Source organism: Pseudochaenichthys georgianus, chromosome 17 (genome assembly GCF_902827115.2).
Source record: "Pseudochaenichthys georgianus chromosome 17, fPseGeo1.2, whole genome shotgun sequence".
Lineage (NCBI taxonomy): Eukaryota > Metazoa > Chordata > Actinopteri > Perciformes > Channichthyidae > Pseudochaenichthys > Pseudochaenichthys georgianus.
Genome location: NC_047519.1, coordinates 36,579,056 through 36,596,237, shown reverse-complemented (window position 1 = coordinate 36,596,237; position 17,182 = coordinate 36,579,056). Strand labels below are relative to the sequence as shown.

Here is a 17,182-nt window from a genome sequence, read left to right as displayed (position 1 = left end):
ATGTTTGTAAAACTATCTTTAATCACATTTATTTTATATATCTGACGTACACAAAAGTAATAATTATGAGATCATTATTTATTTCCTTTATAGCTGAGAATCAAATGCTGTGATTATGCTTATTATATAACTGAATATGAGTCATTTCAGATATCTCACTGGCAAGATGTGTGAACAAACTGAAGGTTCATATATAGCAAAATTAAAAAAAGATTCTTGAATTAACAAAAAAATCTTCTGTTTTATTTTCATGGTGTCGTACAAAACTAAAGGAGAACATTTTAATATGATGAACAACTCATGCAGTTTTACTTCTTAAAAATGTCAGGAGGATGCTTAGGGTCAGTCTCCTAATCCTTAAAGGGCCCATGTCATGCTTTTCCGGTTATTACCCAGTGTTATGAAGGTTTTTCTGCATGTAAACGGTCTGCAGAGTCACAAACCCTCAAAGTACACCCTGTAGCGAGTACAACTCTAACACAGAAAAGACCTGTCTGTGCTGCCCCAGAACGCCTCGTTGGAGATTTCTCATTTTCCATTGTTTGCTTCCTGGGTTCTCTGATGTGTGAATACCCAAATCAACAAAAATTACCGGAATGGACCAATCCGGTAATTTTTGTTGATCTTTGCAGAGCACCTCACACACCAGGATCCCTTGGCAAACTAACAGGGAGTCCCCATTGACTTGCATAGAGCTCCCTGAATAATAGTAATAGACGAGTTGGGATCGCGGAGAAATGCTCTCCGAAGACCCATTCTCACAGCGTTATAAACCTTTTCCAAATCAAGTTTTATTTATATAGCACATTTATAAACGTTTTTTGGTCGAGCCAAAGTGCTGTACATATAATAAAAATAGCCTACAGTAGAGACACTTTACAGCAAATACAACAGCACAGATTGTTCAGAATATCAGAATGAGAAAAAACGACACCCTCTGTCCTTAGACCCTCACAAGGAACAACTTTTGGAGAAAAACCCACAGTTTAAAGGGAAAAAATGGGAGAAACCTCAGGGAGAGCAACAGAGGAGGGATCCCTCTCCCAGGACGGACAGACGTGCAATAGATGCCGTGTGTAAATTGAAGAGATAATACATTTTACAGCATAGGTAGTCCAAATGTTATTTATTACTCAATACTTACTCAATATCAAGCCACACTTATTGTTTTTACTTCGGCTGTGAGTGTGTGCTCATGAGTTTCGCTGTGTCTCGCTGTATCGCCGACCCGGAAACCTGTCCGCTCCTCGCAGCAGCGGCGAGCAGTAGCGAGCCTCGCAACGTCCCGACCAATCAATCCAATCCAATCCACTTTATTTATATAGCACATATTCAAACAGAGGGTTTTACCGAAGTGATTCACAGCAGACATAATATTATAATAAAATATAATATTACAATAATAGATAAAAGGCACACATAAGAATAGATAAAAAGGCACATAAGGGAAATGGACAGACAAATAAAAGCATAACAATCGATAAAACATAACTCAAACTGACTCGATATCGAGGGAAAAGAGGTGGGTCTTCAGGCGGGACTTAAACGTTTGAAGGGTGGGCGAAAATTTGACATGGGGGGGCAGGTCGTTCCAGAGCCTAGGGGCTACCGCTGAGAAGGCTCGGTCTCCCCTGGTATTTTTCCTAGTTTTTGGGACTACCAGCAGCAGCTGATCAGCCGACCTCAAAGCCCTTGAGGGAGTGTACACCTGTAGAAGGTCTGAGGTGTACCGAGGGGTCAGCCCATTAAGCGATTTAAAAACAAACAATAACATCTTAAAATGAACTGTAAAATGGACAGGAAGCCAGTGGAGGGAAGCCCTGTGAGCACACTGGGCTCACAGGGATGGGGTGCAGGAGCTCCAACAAGCCGTTTAGGACAGAGAGTCCAGTACCTGGTGAATACACATACTATACAGAGATGCTGTATGAGAAACCAATGTGATTTTGGAAAATTGCACAATATAAATCTATTCTAGTAGACCTGACCAATGGAATTATGATGAGTAGAAATGGCCATGACATGGGACCTTTAACAAAAGCATTCCTCGGGGTCATTTCTCAACAACATATAATGGGCTCATTTTAGAGCTCAAATATATAAATGGAGGGCTTTAGAGACAGACAGACAGATATAGATATAGATATGTAGATACATTGTCTAACTTTTTCAGATACATTTGCTGCTGGTCCAACCACTTCACAACCATGATCTAATACTGGTTTAATTAATTGTATTCAAAAAATAAATTGTATATCTTCAGGCTGAAGCATATGTAATTTCCCTTACCTGTTGCTTTTTGAGGTCAACTTTCTGTTTGATGCCGGCCACCTGGTGTCAGTGTTTCTGCATGAGACACCCGGGGAATAACGGCCAACGTGCTCAAAATTGACATAAAAAATGAAGTAGGTTATGTCCGATTTCCAAGGATATGTTGAGATCTCCATATTAGGTTAAATACTTAAACCGAAAGTTAGTTATAATCAATTATATTCTTGTATAACCCACTATGAAAATGCTTCATATTTTATGATTTTCTTTATTTACAGTATAAACAAAACACAAGTTGTTTGTTAAGTTGAGTGTGTAAGGCTTATTATGGTTTATGGGTGTCTGATAAGAGAGAGGAGACCGTTTCTTCCCTCTTCCCCCACAGCAGTGCACAGGGTGGGGGCTCCTGACTTTTTGGAGAAAGACTGAGCCCCCAAAAAGGTGTGTCTTATGCCATATAGCCATAGAATATGTCTGGACACGTCCAGTCCTGTACATCAGAGGCCATGCCCAATTTCCACAAATATGGGTATGGAAGTGGTGTCTTTAGGTTTTTCTGTCCTGTTTCGAGCATAAAAACACTAGCAGAGAGGGAGCAAACTCGAAAGAGGGGGGGGGGGGGTTCCCCTGGTATGCTCTCTCCCTAGAGAGCTGGGGTTTGCCTCGGTAAGGTTCTCTCAAACTTGGTAAATATCGCTTGAATTTCTTTGTTGAATGCGGAATGAATTGATGTGTGTTGACAGTTTAGCACCCTGCCACCTGTAAGGAAAGGTCCTCCGAATTCTTGCGGGACTAGATGTGTATACGAAATGATTTGTTGAATGCGGAATGAATTGGTGTGGATTTGAAAGTTTAGCACCCTGCCACCTGTGAGGAAATTCCTCCGAATTCATGCGGGAATTGATGTGAATTGATTCGTTGAATGACAGTTTGAATGTGCTTTTTATTATCACCGGTCATTTATGAGGGATGCCTCTAAATTCTGTTGGACGATTTTAAATGTCACAACTGAATTGGGCAGTTGAAGTTACAATTTAGTGTAATAAATGTAAAACTGTGAATTGAGGTTTCATATTAGAACATGACCACAGCATGATATGTTTTGTAGGATTGTCATGTTGTAACAAGAGAAGGTAGAAGCCCTGTATAAGTGTGGACTAATTTTTCTTCAAATAAACTGATCCCACCTTTTGGACTGGGACAACTTAAAAGACATCTGCGCTCTCCTCTCCTGCTTCAAAGGTAAGATTGCACCCTGCCACACTCACACTTAGGTAGGGCCACACCTCATTACTGATATCAAAATCCTTCGGGATCGCTTAAACAGATTTAGCGGGTCGTCTTAATTGAAACAGCAGTTAATTGAGCCTGGTTCTCCAGGAGTTAATAGAGGTGAGATTTTGCTGACGTTGGTGGATCTGAGCCAAGCAGTAAACTTACATAGACTCAATAACTTCTGTTCGGTCAATTGGTAGGTCTGGGTAATTTGCCGGAATAAATTATCAGCCCTCCGGACTCCCAAGAATGAGTAACTGCTTGTTATCACATGTCCGTCCTTCCTTAAATATAACATCGCAGCCTTGTGGAAAATTGCTTAAATACCAAGTACAAAGGGAAAGAAGTAACTCGGAAATACTTTCTTATATTTTATTGTGATGGGGAGTCATAAAAATGGAGCAAAACTAAAATATAAACAATACAAAAAAGACAGTGGATTTACAAAGGGTGAGAACAAACGGTATGCAGCCTTCGACAGTACAATGGAACAAGTTGGCACAGAACAGAAAAACATTGTGGCGGGACAATCTTAATTTGGCTTTCGAAATAAAAAGGGAGGCTTCATAACAAGATCCTTCATTAAAACGGCAACTACTCATGCTTTTAAAATCACAGAGTTCAGAATTCAGTAGCTTCAGAACGACGCAAAGCGCGGATGCACAACAGTTTCTATTTCTCATTTCATTCCTGTCTTTTTTCTTAAGCTTAAAACAGAAGTCATGTTTACAGAATACAAGTTTTCTCATGTTTTTTTGTTTTTTGTTAGAACAAACTTCAGCTCCCAGAACCACATTGTGGGCTTTTTTTTTGTTTGTCTTGAGATTGTTTTTCATACTAAAATATATTATTGTATCAATTCAAACTACAGTAATGTACACTACAATGTGTAATAAATAACCATAAAAGAAAATATAAAAATAAGACACATAAATATAAAAAGGTTTTCTAAAAACTAAACGGGTACATTTTTTTTTTATCTGTGAAAAGGGTTCTAATACTGCCATTGTTGAAAAAAACAAAAAAAACATACAGAGGACACACATGAAAAAACAAAGAAATTAAAACAGACAAATATTATAAACACTGTTCGGTAAAAGCAACTGAAAACACTTTTTGTCATAGGCCACATTCACTAACGTTTGTTACCTGAAGTGCGGGACAGCTTGCCATAACTCTTCCTTCTTATTTTTAACCATCTGAATACAAGTGCACACGTTTGGCTGAATTTAAAAATCCTTCATTTTAATCACTAATGGTTTTGTATATTTATGTAAACATATTTAAACTGACTTGTGACATAAGTCCAACATATTCTTTAAAAAAAAAGCTTTAAACATCAACTGATTATATCAAATTTACAAGGTATTTTATATCCACAGGTTAGCTCAGTCTGGACTGTATTTCGCAAACTTTTCCACATATTATAAGATTTTAGTAAACTCATGGATTGATATCCAGCTTGTCTTACGTGATGATTTGCTGCTTTTGTCGTTTTATATAACTGTAAAGTTAATATATTTAAATGTTAACATTACTTTCCGGCAAAAACAAGACATCTGAAGACTGCATCTTGGGCTCTTTAAACTATTTTCTGTAACTTTATGAAAAAGAAAGTGTTAATAAATCCAATATAAATGTCACTTGAAGTTAGTTAAAACCCTAATACTGTTTCCAAGTTTTCATGTGTCATCCACAATTCTCCTTAAGTCCCTAAAATATTTCAATTCATTTCACAAGGAAGTATATTTGAGCAATTGTGACAAATCAGCTGTTCTGTGCAAGTCGCCAAACATTAGTCAATATGGGTCTTGTGTAAGTAACAGAGGGACATAATACTGGCTACATGTGTGAGGAAAGAAAATGATAACACTGTTCAATGGCACTTTTAACAGCACACAGGTCTTGCATAAGGCTGGAGGCATTGGGGTGGAGCAGGGAACAGCCCTGTTCCTTCACATACAGTATGAATTCATATATAAGCTAGTAACACTGAAACACTGACTCAGAAATAAGGAGAAGCTCGGTAAGAGTGGGCGCATGTGTTTTTGGAACCACAGCTGAGCCAATCGAGGTGGAGGCTGCCTTTCAATCTTCACCTGGAGACTCCACCCATTTCAGGCTGCGCCGGGTTGCTAAACATGAGCGCCTGATGCTGGCTTTAAGGTCGTGACTCCACCTTCCCTGATAGGAAACATTTGGTTATGGCATACGGAAGCCACCTTCTGCTCCCAGACTCCCCATCCCGCCCACAACCCTCCCCAATAATACTTTGTTTTCCTTAAGGCTAACAGTCAAACTGAAAACAAAAGTAATGCTAGCTAGCAAAGACTAACACTAACACAAACAACATCTCGCTAGCTAGTGTACGTATATAACACTGAAGGGCATACAATGCATGAGGCATGTATCCGTAGGTAAACCAGGAATACTGTAGTGCAGAGGTTTTTGTTCGTAGAACTCAATAAAATACTGATTTTAGGAAACTTCATTGGCAATAAAAAGGTATAGAAATCTTTCTCATCTTTACAGGTTAAAATGTTTTCAAAGAAAAACAAGATTAGTAACACTGACGAAATGAAAAACAAACAAACAATAAAACAACCTGGGATGTTCAGTAACACGTCTAACAAGTTGATGGGTGAGTTTCAAATCTGTACTTCTATAAACAATTTTTAACACTGATAGGCTATTTCATTTCCACAAGAAAAAAAAAGTCACTGTTTTACTTTTTTCAAGTTCAGGCACACCTGGGTTTTTGTACACAGTAGTGGACCGTTAAGATCAGGCAACCGCCGTGACTTTGTGGATTTTTCTGCGGTTTTGTCTTAGATAACTCGACTTCAGTAACCGAGGCATTCGAGCTGTCCCCAAGACATTTCTCTCTCCTTTATTTGGCGTCTGTCACCACTTCATCTGCGGGTTCGGCGCTCTCTGACCCCTCCCTGACGCTTTTGTCCGTATTTGCTTCACAGTCGGCACTTTCTTCTATATCCTCACTTGCTGCTTCCTCCTTTTCTTCGGTTGTTTCCTCCATCTCTTCGTCGTCCATGTGATGGTCCCCGACCTCGATCTCCATCACATCAGACGCAAGCTCCTTGCCCGTCTTCTCTCCTTCCGCCTCTTCCTCTTCTGTCATGTCTCCCTCCACAATCTCCTCTCCCTCTTCCTCCTCCTCCTCCTCGTCGTCGGTATCGTCAAAGTTACCCTCGTAGATCTCGCACTCGCCGTCATCCACCTGCACGACCCGGATGTCGTCCATACAGATGGCCTCATCGTCGTCGTCCTCTTCCTCGCTCTCCCTCTCGTCTGAGTCCAGTTGGGAGGGCGGGGTCGTGGTCCGGCTGTCCGATTGCAGTCCGGTGCCGGGGCTGCCGAGCTCCGACTGAACACTGCGTGGCCCCGCGCCGGAGCCGGTGTCTGGACCGTCCTTCTTGCAGTAGGAGTAGCGGTGGTTCATGTGCTGGGAGTACGATCCGGAGTGAGAGAAACGCTTCCCGCACTTGTCGCACTGATAGGGTTTCTCCCCGGAGTGCAGCCTCGAGTGTTCGATCAGGTGGTGTTTGTGTTTGAAGGCCTTCTCGCAGATGTTGCACTCATGGGGCCGTTTTCCTGCAGATGATAGAAAAAAAGAGTCAGACTCAAACTGCCTATGCCTGCAATATAACACAGACTAGTCAGATTAAAGTCACTATAAAGTGATTTATGGCATATATACAGAGCAGTGTTTCCCCTACCATTGTCTTGGAGGGGCGCTGCGCCCCGCCAACGGAGCCCCAACGGAGCCCTGTGCCCCCCCTGAAATATATATATATATATATATATATATATATAGCACCAAATTGCAACTAATCTATATCTACTGTCACTCTTCACATTGAACATGTGCTCTTTTATTAAATAAACTAAATGCTTTCATTTAAAGTTGTGAGTTTAGTGTTTTTGACCCTAAGAAACACTGATGCATGAATCAATAAAAATAATCCACAGCTCCTCTCTCTGCTCCAGAGGATTTAAAAAATATATATCTCAATGCCACTGAGCTGTATCCACAAATCTCTTAACTTGTGCTCAAAATGCACCAGATTGATGCATTTAATTATTATTGTTTTCCGTCCTTTAATTTCGTCATACAGCGGGAATCCAAATTAATTAATCCTGAGTCCAATAACCATCAAAGTCACTCCAATAGTGCTCCTTAATTACGCTTTCATCCTCCTTTAACAACATACTTCACATTCATCCAGTTTGTGACCGTAGTTGTAGCATTTTTGAGACTTTTAAACTTTAATTATCGCTGTTGACCCCCACCCACCCACACACACACACACACACACACACGAGGGGGGGGGGGGGGGTCAACAGCGATAATTAAAGTTTAAAAGTCTCAAAAATGCTACAACTACGGTCACAAACTGGACGAATGTGAAGTAAATAAATAATATACAACATGGAGGAGACCGATCTGATCGGAGCAACAGTGACAAATAATCCAACTGAAACCGGCATGGACAATGACTATTTTTTTAAAATGCGGTTATCCAGACAAGCCCGGTTTGGACACTTTACGGGCAGAAGAAACATTTATATTAAAGAAAGAATTATACATTTCTGTCTTTTTATTCCTTTAATACTAACTTGAATTTTTATTAAAATTAATTAATCAATTATTTTTTATATTTTATTGTAATGAAGAGACAAGGCTTTTAGTGACAATCATGTATTGCCTTACAATTATATGTACAAAAAAAAAAAGTCTAAATATGATATTTGGCCTCAAATCATCTGAGGCCTGGCGCCCCCCCTGCGATCTTTGGCGCCCCCCAGGTTGGGAACCACTGCCCTAGAGGATGTGAGGTCCACCAAATAAAGCAGGCTCACATGGAGAGGATATTAGATAAGTTTGCCAAGCATTATAAACTACACATTTTCTTGGATTGCACCATAGTCCTAACAAATACTTTGTTAGAAAGGCAAGAAAAGGGATTCAAATCGAGAACTATTTCCATTGCGGAGGGCCCACAGAAACCCAGTTTTGTGTCCCCCCCCACTTCTTAAACCAAAGTAACTTTCTCCCCCCCACCCTGCACGGATCGCCATCATCAGACTGCCCTCATCCCGCCCTGGCAGCCCCCCCCCCAAAGCAGTAAACCTAGGGGAAACACTGCAGAGAGATGCCGCCTCAATTTTCAACAGATGACAAGGGGTCAAGTTTTAAGAGCATTCAAACCAGAACATTTTGGAGCCACTGCTTTATGGTAAATACCTTATCTTTATATCTTTTACATAAAGATAAGAGTCATGCTGGTTAAAGAACCTTTCTCCATCTTTGCTAAGGTGACAAAGGAGTGTTAAGTTCTTCAGGATGCAGGTAAACAAGAGTGTTTTTCATTCTTTAAATGAAAGCTGGCCCAGTAAGTCAGTCAGTAAAACAATGCCCTGAAGAACAGTTTGTTAGACAGGGCGTGGGAAGTTGTCTGTGGTTTCTGTTTATGTGGACGACGTCATGCCTGAACCAACACCTATGCACAGTAGTGTGGCGCACAGATAACCGTTCACAGACTTTAATAAGAAACACATTCCAATGTGAGTGTAGTTGGAGCTTGAGGGATCGGGTTAATTCACCTCAAGGGTCTCATCTTGATAAATACTGAGGATCCTTCTGAGCTGCTATATTTACAGGCCAGCTGTCCCATAAAAAGTATACCATCTAATGAGAGATGATGTAAAATGTAAAGTCACAGGTTTGAGAACTAGAAATATCTTTGGGCTAAAAAGGAAAACAGAAAACGAATAAATGAAACTAGACTTAGTCGAACTAGTAAGTTAGTGTCTATATCAGCGGTTCCCAACCTTTTTAAACTCAGGGCCCACTTAAGAATCTAAAAAATGTTCGCATCCTGCATTCAACCATAAACAACATGGATGCTAAATAAAGTTCTGATTGGTCAATTCAGAACATGTGACACGTTGTTAATCCAGTAGTACAGACCGCCGTCAAGGACTGTAATGACCGTTGCTAAGGAGGATCAAGAAAGAGAAAGCAAAGGAGGTTCGAATAAAATAAAAAAATGTAATAATGAAAATGTTTCCACACAAATCCTAATGTTTTGCAAATTATTTGGCGGCCCACTTGCAATGCCTCCCACAGGCTGGGAACCGCTGGTCTATGTCATTGTCAGCTAGCTTCAATCCTTCACCCCGACCTTCAGCAGTCAGCCTTAACTCCGGACAATTCCCCTTGAGTTTCAGAGCCTGGCATCTGCTCGCCTCCAGTCTGCTTCCCAGCCGCTACCAGCTGCTATGATTCAGCCTGATGTTGCTTACTTTGTCCGTGTTCAGCTCCGATACCTTCAGCCTGATGTTCCCTGCTACTCTCCTGTACTCTGACCCACCCTGAATCTCGTAATCTTGACATTTGAGTATATTTAGTGACCATGTGTGAGCCAACTTTCAATGTTAAGACATACCTGTGTGTTCATATTTGTGCCTGAGCAGGGAGCTGCCCTTCTGGAAGACTTTGGAGCAAAGGTCACATGGGTAGAAGCCGTTTTCCAGCCGTCGCTTTTTCATCAGTGAATCGGAGTCATTCTGCTCCTCCACTGTGGAGACGCCGTCCGACCCGCTGTCCACTTTCTTTTCCAGCTGTGTATGGACGAAAATTACATTTATCAGTGTGGTCACGTTATCAATCGCCATGTGTAGGGGCATAAAGTTAAAGTGACCATAATTAGTTTAGAGCTAATAATAATAATAATAATTAATTACATTTATTAGAGCGCATTACATATTACACATATCAGACACAAATTAGGATCCCTGTTTAAATGGATTCTCTGGTCATGACTGTGAATGTTAAGGCTTTTCTACGACTAAGTTGTCTTTGCAGAGCTGATCTGTGGTCAGATTAGTGGTAGTGGTACAGATACAACACATAATGTTTAGTAATAATGTTTGTTTTCACACATACATGTAAATATATCTAATATGTATATATGACCCAATATGTTCATTTTAATATAATTAATTTCTTATTTTATAATTGTATTATATCTTATCTTTGAATGTATTAATCTGTGTGAATCTGTGTTGTCCTGATTTTCATTCTTGCTGTTAAACTACTGAATTTCCCCACGGGGGTTAATAAAGGTCAATCATATTTCATCTTATCTTAACACTACCAACCTTATGGCCGTTGAGCACGACAGTCTTGGCTCCAGTGGCGTTGCCGGCCGTAGTGGCGTAGGTGTAGGTGAGTTGTGGGATGAGGATGGTGCGTTTTGTGGTGGTGTTGATGGCGCTGAGACAGCCCATCGTGCCCTGACTGGCGATGGCTACCAATGTGGGCAGCTGTGCGGCAGTGATGACGTTGACAGATCCTCCACTCTGAGGCGTGGTGATGTAGATGGTCCGCCCCTCTAGCTGCTCCTTCCTCAGGCAGGTCAGGTTCAGAGGATGTTCCTGCAGCTTGACAGGAGTCCTGCTCGTTTCTAATGCTGCGGCGATATGTTTAGGGAGGGAGAGGTCGAGCGGCTCGGCCTGGGAGTCCAGGGCATCTGGGTCTTCTGGGTCTTCTGGCTCGCTCTTAACGATGACGAGGTCCCCGGTGTTGAGGCTTAGTGGTGAAGAGTCCGATGGAGAAGAGTTGCCAGACTGTGATGAGGCTTGGTTGGATGTTTCTTTGGAGCTGTCGTTCTCCGCCTCTCCATTCTGATCCTCTGAGATCGAATTCATGGTTTGAGTCTTTGTTGAAACTGCTGTGGTTTTATTTCCATATCTGCACGCATTTTTCCCAAAGTTCATCTTTACAAACCACTTTCTGACCACATCAACGGGAATACGGACAGACTCTGAGATCTTTGTCAGCTCCTTGTCGCTGGGGTTGGCATCGGAGGCGAAGTACGTCTTGAGGAGTGAGAGGAGATCGTCCACAGGCGGCTCCTCAAGCGTGACTCCCGCTTCGCTCAGCAGAGCAGCGAACGAGGGGTCCAAAGCAGCCGAGTCAACAGCCTCTCCATTGGCTGCTTTACGGTGCTGAAGGAGGTGTAACGCCTCCAGGTTGTCGGGGCAGTCATCGCAGAGTAAACATGTACTGATGCTGCTGACTTTTGGCCTTGGATTTGATCGGATCGCTGATGTAATTTCTGTCTGTTTGACGGCCTCTGTCTCCATGTGTGTGATGGCCACTGATTCTGGCTCTCTTTTAACAATGGAGAGGTCGGTCACCTCTGGGGTTGAAGGCCTATCTGTCCTGGTGGGGGTGGGGGCTGCGGCAGTGATGATAGTGGGAAGGAGAGCAGGATTGGTTTTGGCAAAAAACGATGCAGGCTGGGTAGTGGCAGTGGTGGCGGCTGCAGGGCTGATGCTGTAGTTGATGATGATCTTCGTGGTGCCGTCATGATCCACAAAGGCCGGCAGACTGATGATCTGATGCTGGGGCTGCTGGAGTACAATTCCATGCTTCCCCTGCGTCACCAGCCCGTTAGCTGTCCCCAGCACCTGCCTGAGCACGTTCCCGTCCATCGCCACTTTGAGCACATTCTGCAAGTCGTTCAGATTGATGCTGATGGGCGACATGAGGCCAACTGTGGGTACGACCATAGCCACCCCCGGGGGCAGGGTAGTAATTGGAGCCGGCTGCTCCGTCCCCCCGTTGGCAGCGGCTGAAGTTGCCGTTGCCGCTGCCACAGGCTTGCACTCGTACTCCACAGGTTCAGATTTGATCTGGGTGATGGGCAGCTGCTCCTGGAGGGGTTTGCTTTCAGTCTTCTCTTTAAGAATGTTGCGCGCTGGAGCAATTACGATGGGTGTTGTCTGGGTGGTGGGTGGGGGGGATTTGATCGAGGTCCGAGCGACGCCATTGGGGGGTGCTGCACCCACACACTTCTTACTGCTGATGTGGGAGCTGTAGGAGCCTGAGTGGGAGAATCGCTTCTTGCAGTTGGAGCATTCATAGGGTTTCTCACCTAACAGGGGCAGACAGAGAATCTTTGTTTAAAAAATGTGCTCTATCAAAACTAAAATGTGTTTGATTCACAAAGTGGCCAAATCTGATAAACTCATTTTCAGATATTTTTATATAGATGGATCAGGACAAAAAGAGAGCGGGTCTTCTTTTCTGAAACTTTCCCAATCTCTTAACACATATTGGGGAACATATGTATGTGTAAAAGACATGGAAAAAGTGGATTTTGCACAATAGGTGACGTTTAAGTGAAGTAGAGAGAGCGGCAGCTCACCGCTGTGAATGCGCAGGTGCTCCTTCAGGTGGTGCTTGTACTTGAAGGCCTTGGAACATTCGGTACACTTGAACTTGCGGGTTCCACCTGTTCCTCCTGTTCCACCTGTCGACTGGGAAACGTGGCGCTGTAATATTAGATTCAATTCAACTTTATTGTCGTTGCACATAGTACTAAGTACTAAGACAACGAAATGCAGTTAGCATCTAACCAGAAGTGCAAAACAAGCAGCGATATTTAAGTAGGATGTAAATCTAAACGGATATAATCAAACTGATGTCTTCACACTATGAGGACTATAGGGATGTATACACACATATATATAAAAAGCAGTAAAGAAGTTTTATGTGACCAGATGTGTCCGTAACATAGAAAGAGTCTTAATTTGTCTATTGTTAGCAAGAGCATTCATGGGGGTAAAGAATCAAATGTAAGAGAGTGGTAAAAGCTTTGACCTTTAGATTGTATTCATGTTCACTGTGTGTCAGTTTAAAAGGAACATTGATTATCTTTTTGACATTGTTTTTATTTTTTTTATTCATATTTCTATTGAATATTTATATAAAGCAGTGAAATACAATCAGGCTGTACTTTAATGTAAAACAATACTCAAAATAATAATATTAACGTAGATTATTTTGTCAGGTGACCAGCAGTTACAAAACCAAATCTCCCTTTAAACACAGCTAATAGTCATGAATATGAATTGGAAATTCAAAGTACAAGTAAAGGAGATATAATAGTAAAAACTTGTAATCTGAATACAAAAAAGGAAATACAAATAAACAATCCATAATATAAGATTTCCAGAGAAAAATAAACGGTACCACTTTACAATAAGACTACCCCTATAAACGGTTTACGAATAGTTTGTCAGTAATTTATTAATTAGGTTGTGAACACTTTATAAATCATTAATAAGCTTTTATAAGACACGATAAACAGGGCGACTGTGACCGGTTGCTTGCCAAATAGTGAGCCCACATGTATCCGTGCTGCTCAGCCTTATTAGAAATGGTAATAACTCATTAATGTGTTTTACACTCTACAACAAGGCTCCCTTTTGGCAACTATACATGTTAGTAACTCGTAAATTAATGGTCATAAAGAGATGCCAAGAAACATCAAGATGGATGGGGGGGAATCAACTCAGTGAACAACAGATACCAAGGATGCTGGCTGATGAAGAAGACGAAGTAAGCTAGGTAGCCAATATAAGGCTTAGTCATCTTGCCAAATAGTGAGCCCACATTTATCTGTGCTGCTAAGCCTTATATTGGCTACCTAGCTAACTTCGTCTTCTTCATCAGCCAGCATCCTTGGTATCTGTTGTTCACTGAGTTGATTCTCGCTAAGTAGCCAATATAAGGCTTAGTCATCTTGCCAAATAGTGAGCCTGTGTTGATGTATGAAAACTATGTTAGAACTGGTTTATAAATGGTTCTTAATGATTAATAAAGTGTTTACAACCTAATTGATAACCTAATTATAAACCCTTTATGAATCCTTTATAAGGGTAGTCTTATTGTAAAGTGGTACCAAATAAACCTTATATAGTAAGATTTTTCCAGCCTTAAAAACCAGACTCTCTTTATATTTGAGACTCCGTAAAACCGGTTAATGGTCACAGCCCACAGTTTATCAGAATCAGAAACAGGTTTATTACCAGGTAGGTTTACACGTACGAGGAATTTGACTTGATGTCATGGTGCATACATAAGAAATAACATGAAAAAATATTAGAAATAATTAAAAATATAGTAAAATTCTCCGGTTACCTGATCCTTGGGGCCCCGGTGGTGGATCATGTGCCTCTCCAGCTGCGAGCGGTAGGTGAAGGTGTAGCTGCAGTGCGAGCAGCTGTAGTTGTCCTCGCTGGTCTCGTGGCGATACTTGATGTGCTCCTTCAGCGAGGCGTTGCGCTTGTAGCCCCGCGAGCAGTAGGGGCAAGTGTGCAACTGGGAGAAGGAGTCTGGGGTGCCTGGGAGGGAGGCAACAAGGAGAGGTTCAATTCTGCCATCAATCATCGGACTTACACTTTGCTTCATCAAAAGTGTTTTTTTAGATCGTTTATTTGAAAATATCACTCGTCACCGGCTTGAGCTTCAATATCAGGACACATGTATTTATTATCCTTGCAAGAATGGAAGTAGTCATCACACACAGAGCATGTGGTACAACTAGTTCCTGAGCAGTGTCCTTCACATGCTGATATCCAAGAGAGGGACTCACACAGTCTCAAGATGGAGGAATAGAAAGCAGTATGCAATGTTTACTTCAGATTAGCTCCACGTCAGAAATGAGCATGCTTGTCATATGTCTATCTCCATAGAGGCTGAGTCATAGCTATCACATGCCTCAAACAGTCCTGATGCTCTTCCAGGTCATCAGACGTCCTGTCATGTTCACCACTACAGTTGTTACTCTCAGATTGGAAGGCAAGGCAAGTTTATTTATATAGCTTTTGAAACAGACGACATGCATGTTACTAACTCGGCTTCCCCGGAGTTTGAGCGTCTCTCACCTGGCAGGTTGTCAGTATTAAAAGGTTAAAATCATGAGTCGTGGCTGTGCTTGTTGCCGTGGTGCCGCCTGATGTCCACCTAACTACTTTTGGCAGCACCCAGAAGATTGTTGACAGGATGCATCTTCATTTGCTTTTAAATACGGACACATTAGGAGAGGTTTCTACCATTTTGTACCCATTAAACATGAGGTTTCTTTGAGGGTTTTTCCTTGTATGATGCAAGCGTCGAAGGAGAGGGGGGGTCGTGTGTAAAGCCCCCTGAGACAAATGTGTAATTCGTGATATTCGGCTATATAAATACAATTTGATTGAATGATTTATTGCCTCTATTGCCGAAGCCGCGGTGGGGAGCTGTGGTCTCAAGGTCTTAGGTGCCTCAAGGGGCGGTAACCCTCGAACCTCCTGGTGGACACCGGTGGTCAGGGAAGCCGTCCGACTGAAGAAGGAGGCCTTCAGGGATTTGTTATCCCGGGGGACTCCCGAAGCAGTTGCAAGGTACCGACAGGCCCGAAGGGCAGCAGCCTCATCCGTGGCCGAGGCAAAGCAGCGGGTGTGGGAGAAGTTCGGAGAAGACATGGAGAAGGACTTTCGGGCGGCACCAAAGTTGTTCTGGAAAACTGTCCGACACCTCAGGAGGGGGAAGCAGGGAACCATCCAAGCTGTGTACAGTAAGGATGGGACGTTGTTGACCTCAACTGATGGAGTGTTGGGACGTTGGAAGGAACACTTTGAGGAACTCCTGAACCCGACAACTCCGCCCTCTATGTTAGAGGCAGAGCTGGAGTATGACGGGGGATCAACGCCAATCTCCCGGGGGGAGGTCACTGAGGTCGTCAAACAACTCCACAGTGGCAAAGCCCCGGGGGTGGATGAGATCCGCCCGGAAATGCTGAAGGCTCTGGGTGTTGAGGGACTGTCATGGTTGACACGTCTCATCAACGTTGCGTGGAAGTCGGAAACGGTACCGAAGGAGTGGCAGACCGGGGTGGTGGTCCCCCTTTTCAAAAAGGGGGATCAGAGGGTGTGTGCCAATTACAGAGGCATCACACTACTCAGCCTCCCCGGGAAAGTTTACTCCAAGGTACTCGAAAGGAGGGTCAGGCCGATTGTCGAACCTCAGATTGAGGAGGAACAATGCGGATTCCGTCCTGGTCGTGGAACGACGGATCAGCTTTTTACTCTCGCAAGGATCCTGGAGGGGGCCTGGGAGTACGCTATCCGGTCTACATGTGTTTTGTAGACTTGGAGAAGGCGTATGACCGGGTTCCCAGGGAGTTACTGTGGGAGGTGCTGCGGGGAGTATGGGGTGAGGGGGTCTCTACTCAGGGCCATCCAATCTCTGTACTCCCAAAGCGAGAGCTGTGTCCGGGTCCTCGGCAGTAAGTCGGACCCATTTCCGGTGAGGGTTGGCCTCCGCCAGGGCTGCGCTTTGTCACCAATCCTGTTTGTAATATACATGGATCGGATTTCGAGGCGTAGTCGTGGGGGGGGGGGGGGGTCTGCAGTTCGGTGGACTAAGGATTGCACCACTGCTTTTTGCAGATGATGTGGTTCTGATGGCTTCATCGGTCTGCGACCTTCAGCACTCACTGGATCGGTTCGCAACCGAGTGTGAAGCGGCTGGGATGAGGATCAGCACCTCCAAATCTGAGGCCATGGTTCTCAGCAGGAAACCGATGGACTGTCCACTCCAAGTAGGGAATGAGTCCTTACCCCAAGTGAAGGAGTTCAAGTATCTCGGGGTCTTGTTCTCGAGTGAGGGATCAATGGAGCGTGAGATGGGCCGGAGAATCGGAGCAGCGGGAGCGGTATTGCAGTCGCTTTACCGCACCGTTGTGACGAAAAGGGAGCTGAGCCGGAAGGCAAAGCT

At 43.2% G+C, this 17,182-nt stretch overlaps 1 protein-coding gene across 3 annotated transcripts in view; it reads right to left on the bottom strand.

Annotated features, from left to right (window-relative positions):
• Nucleotides 1-3,904: 3,904 nt before the first annotated feature.
• LOC117462324 (zinc finger E-box-binding homeobox 1-like) overlaps nucleotides 3,905-17,182 on the bottom strand; it is a 67,113-nt gene continuing 53,835 nt past the window's right edge. For 2 of the 3 annotated variants that reach the window (XM_034104500.2, XM_034104502.2), the window contains exons 4-8: nucleotides 14,564-14,766; nucleotides 12,786-12,912; nucleotides 10,732-12,512; nucleotides 10,017-10,191; nucleotides 3,905-7,158 (exon numbers count right to left, since the gene is read on the bottom strand). In XM_034104500.2, coding sequence (XP_033960391.1) covers nucleotides 6,437-7,158; nucleotides 10,017-10,191; nucleotides 10,732-12,512; nucleotides 12,786-12,912; nucleotides 14,564-14,766 — 3,008 coding nt within the window. In that variant the 3' untranslated portion in view covers nucleotides 3,905-6,436. The remainder of the gene's footprint in view (nucleotides 7,159-10,016; nucleotides 10,192-10,731; nucleotides 12,513-12,785; nucleotides 12,913-14,563; nucleotides 14,767-17,182) is intronic. The other variant, XM_034104501.2, reaches the window with a different exon arrangement.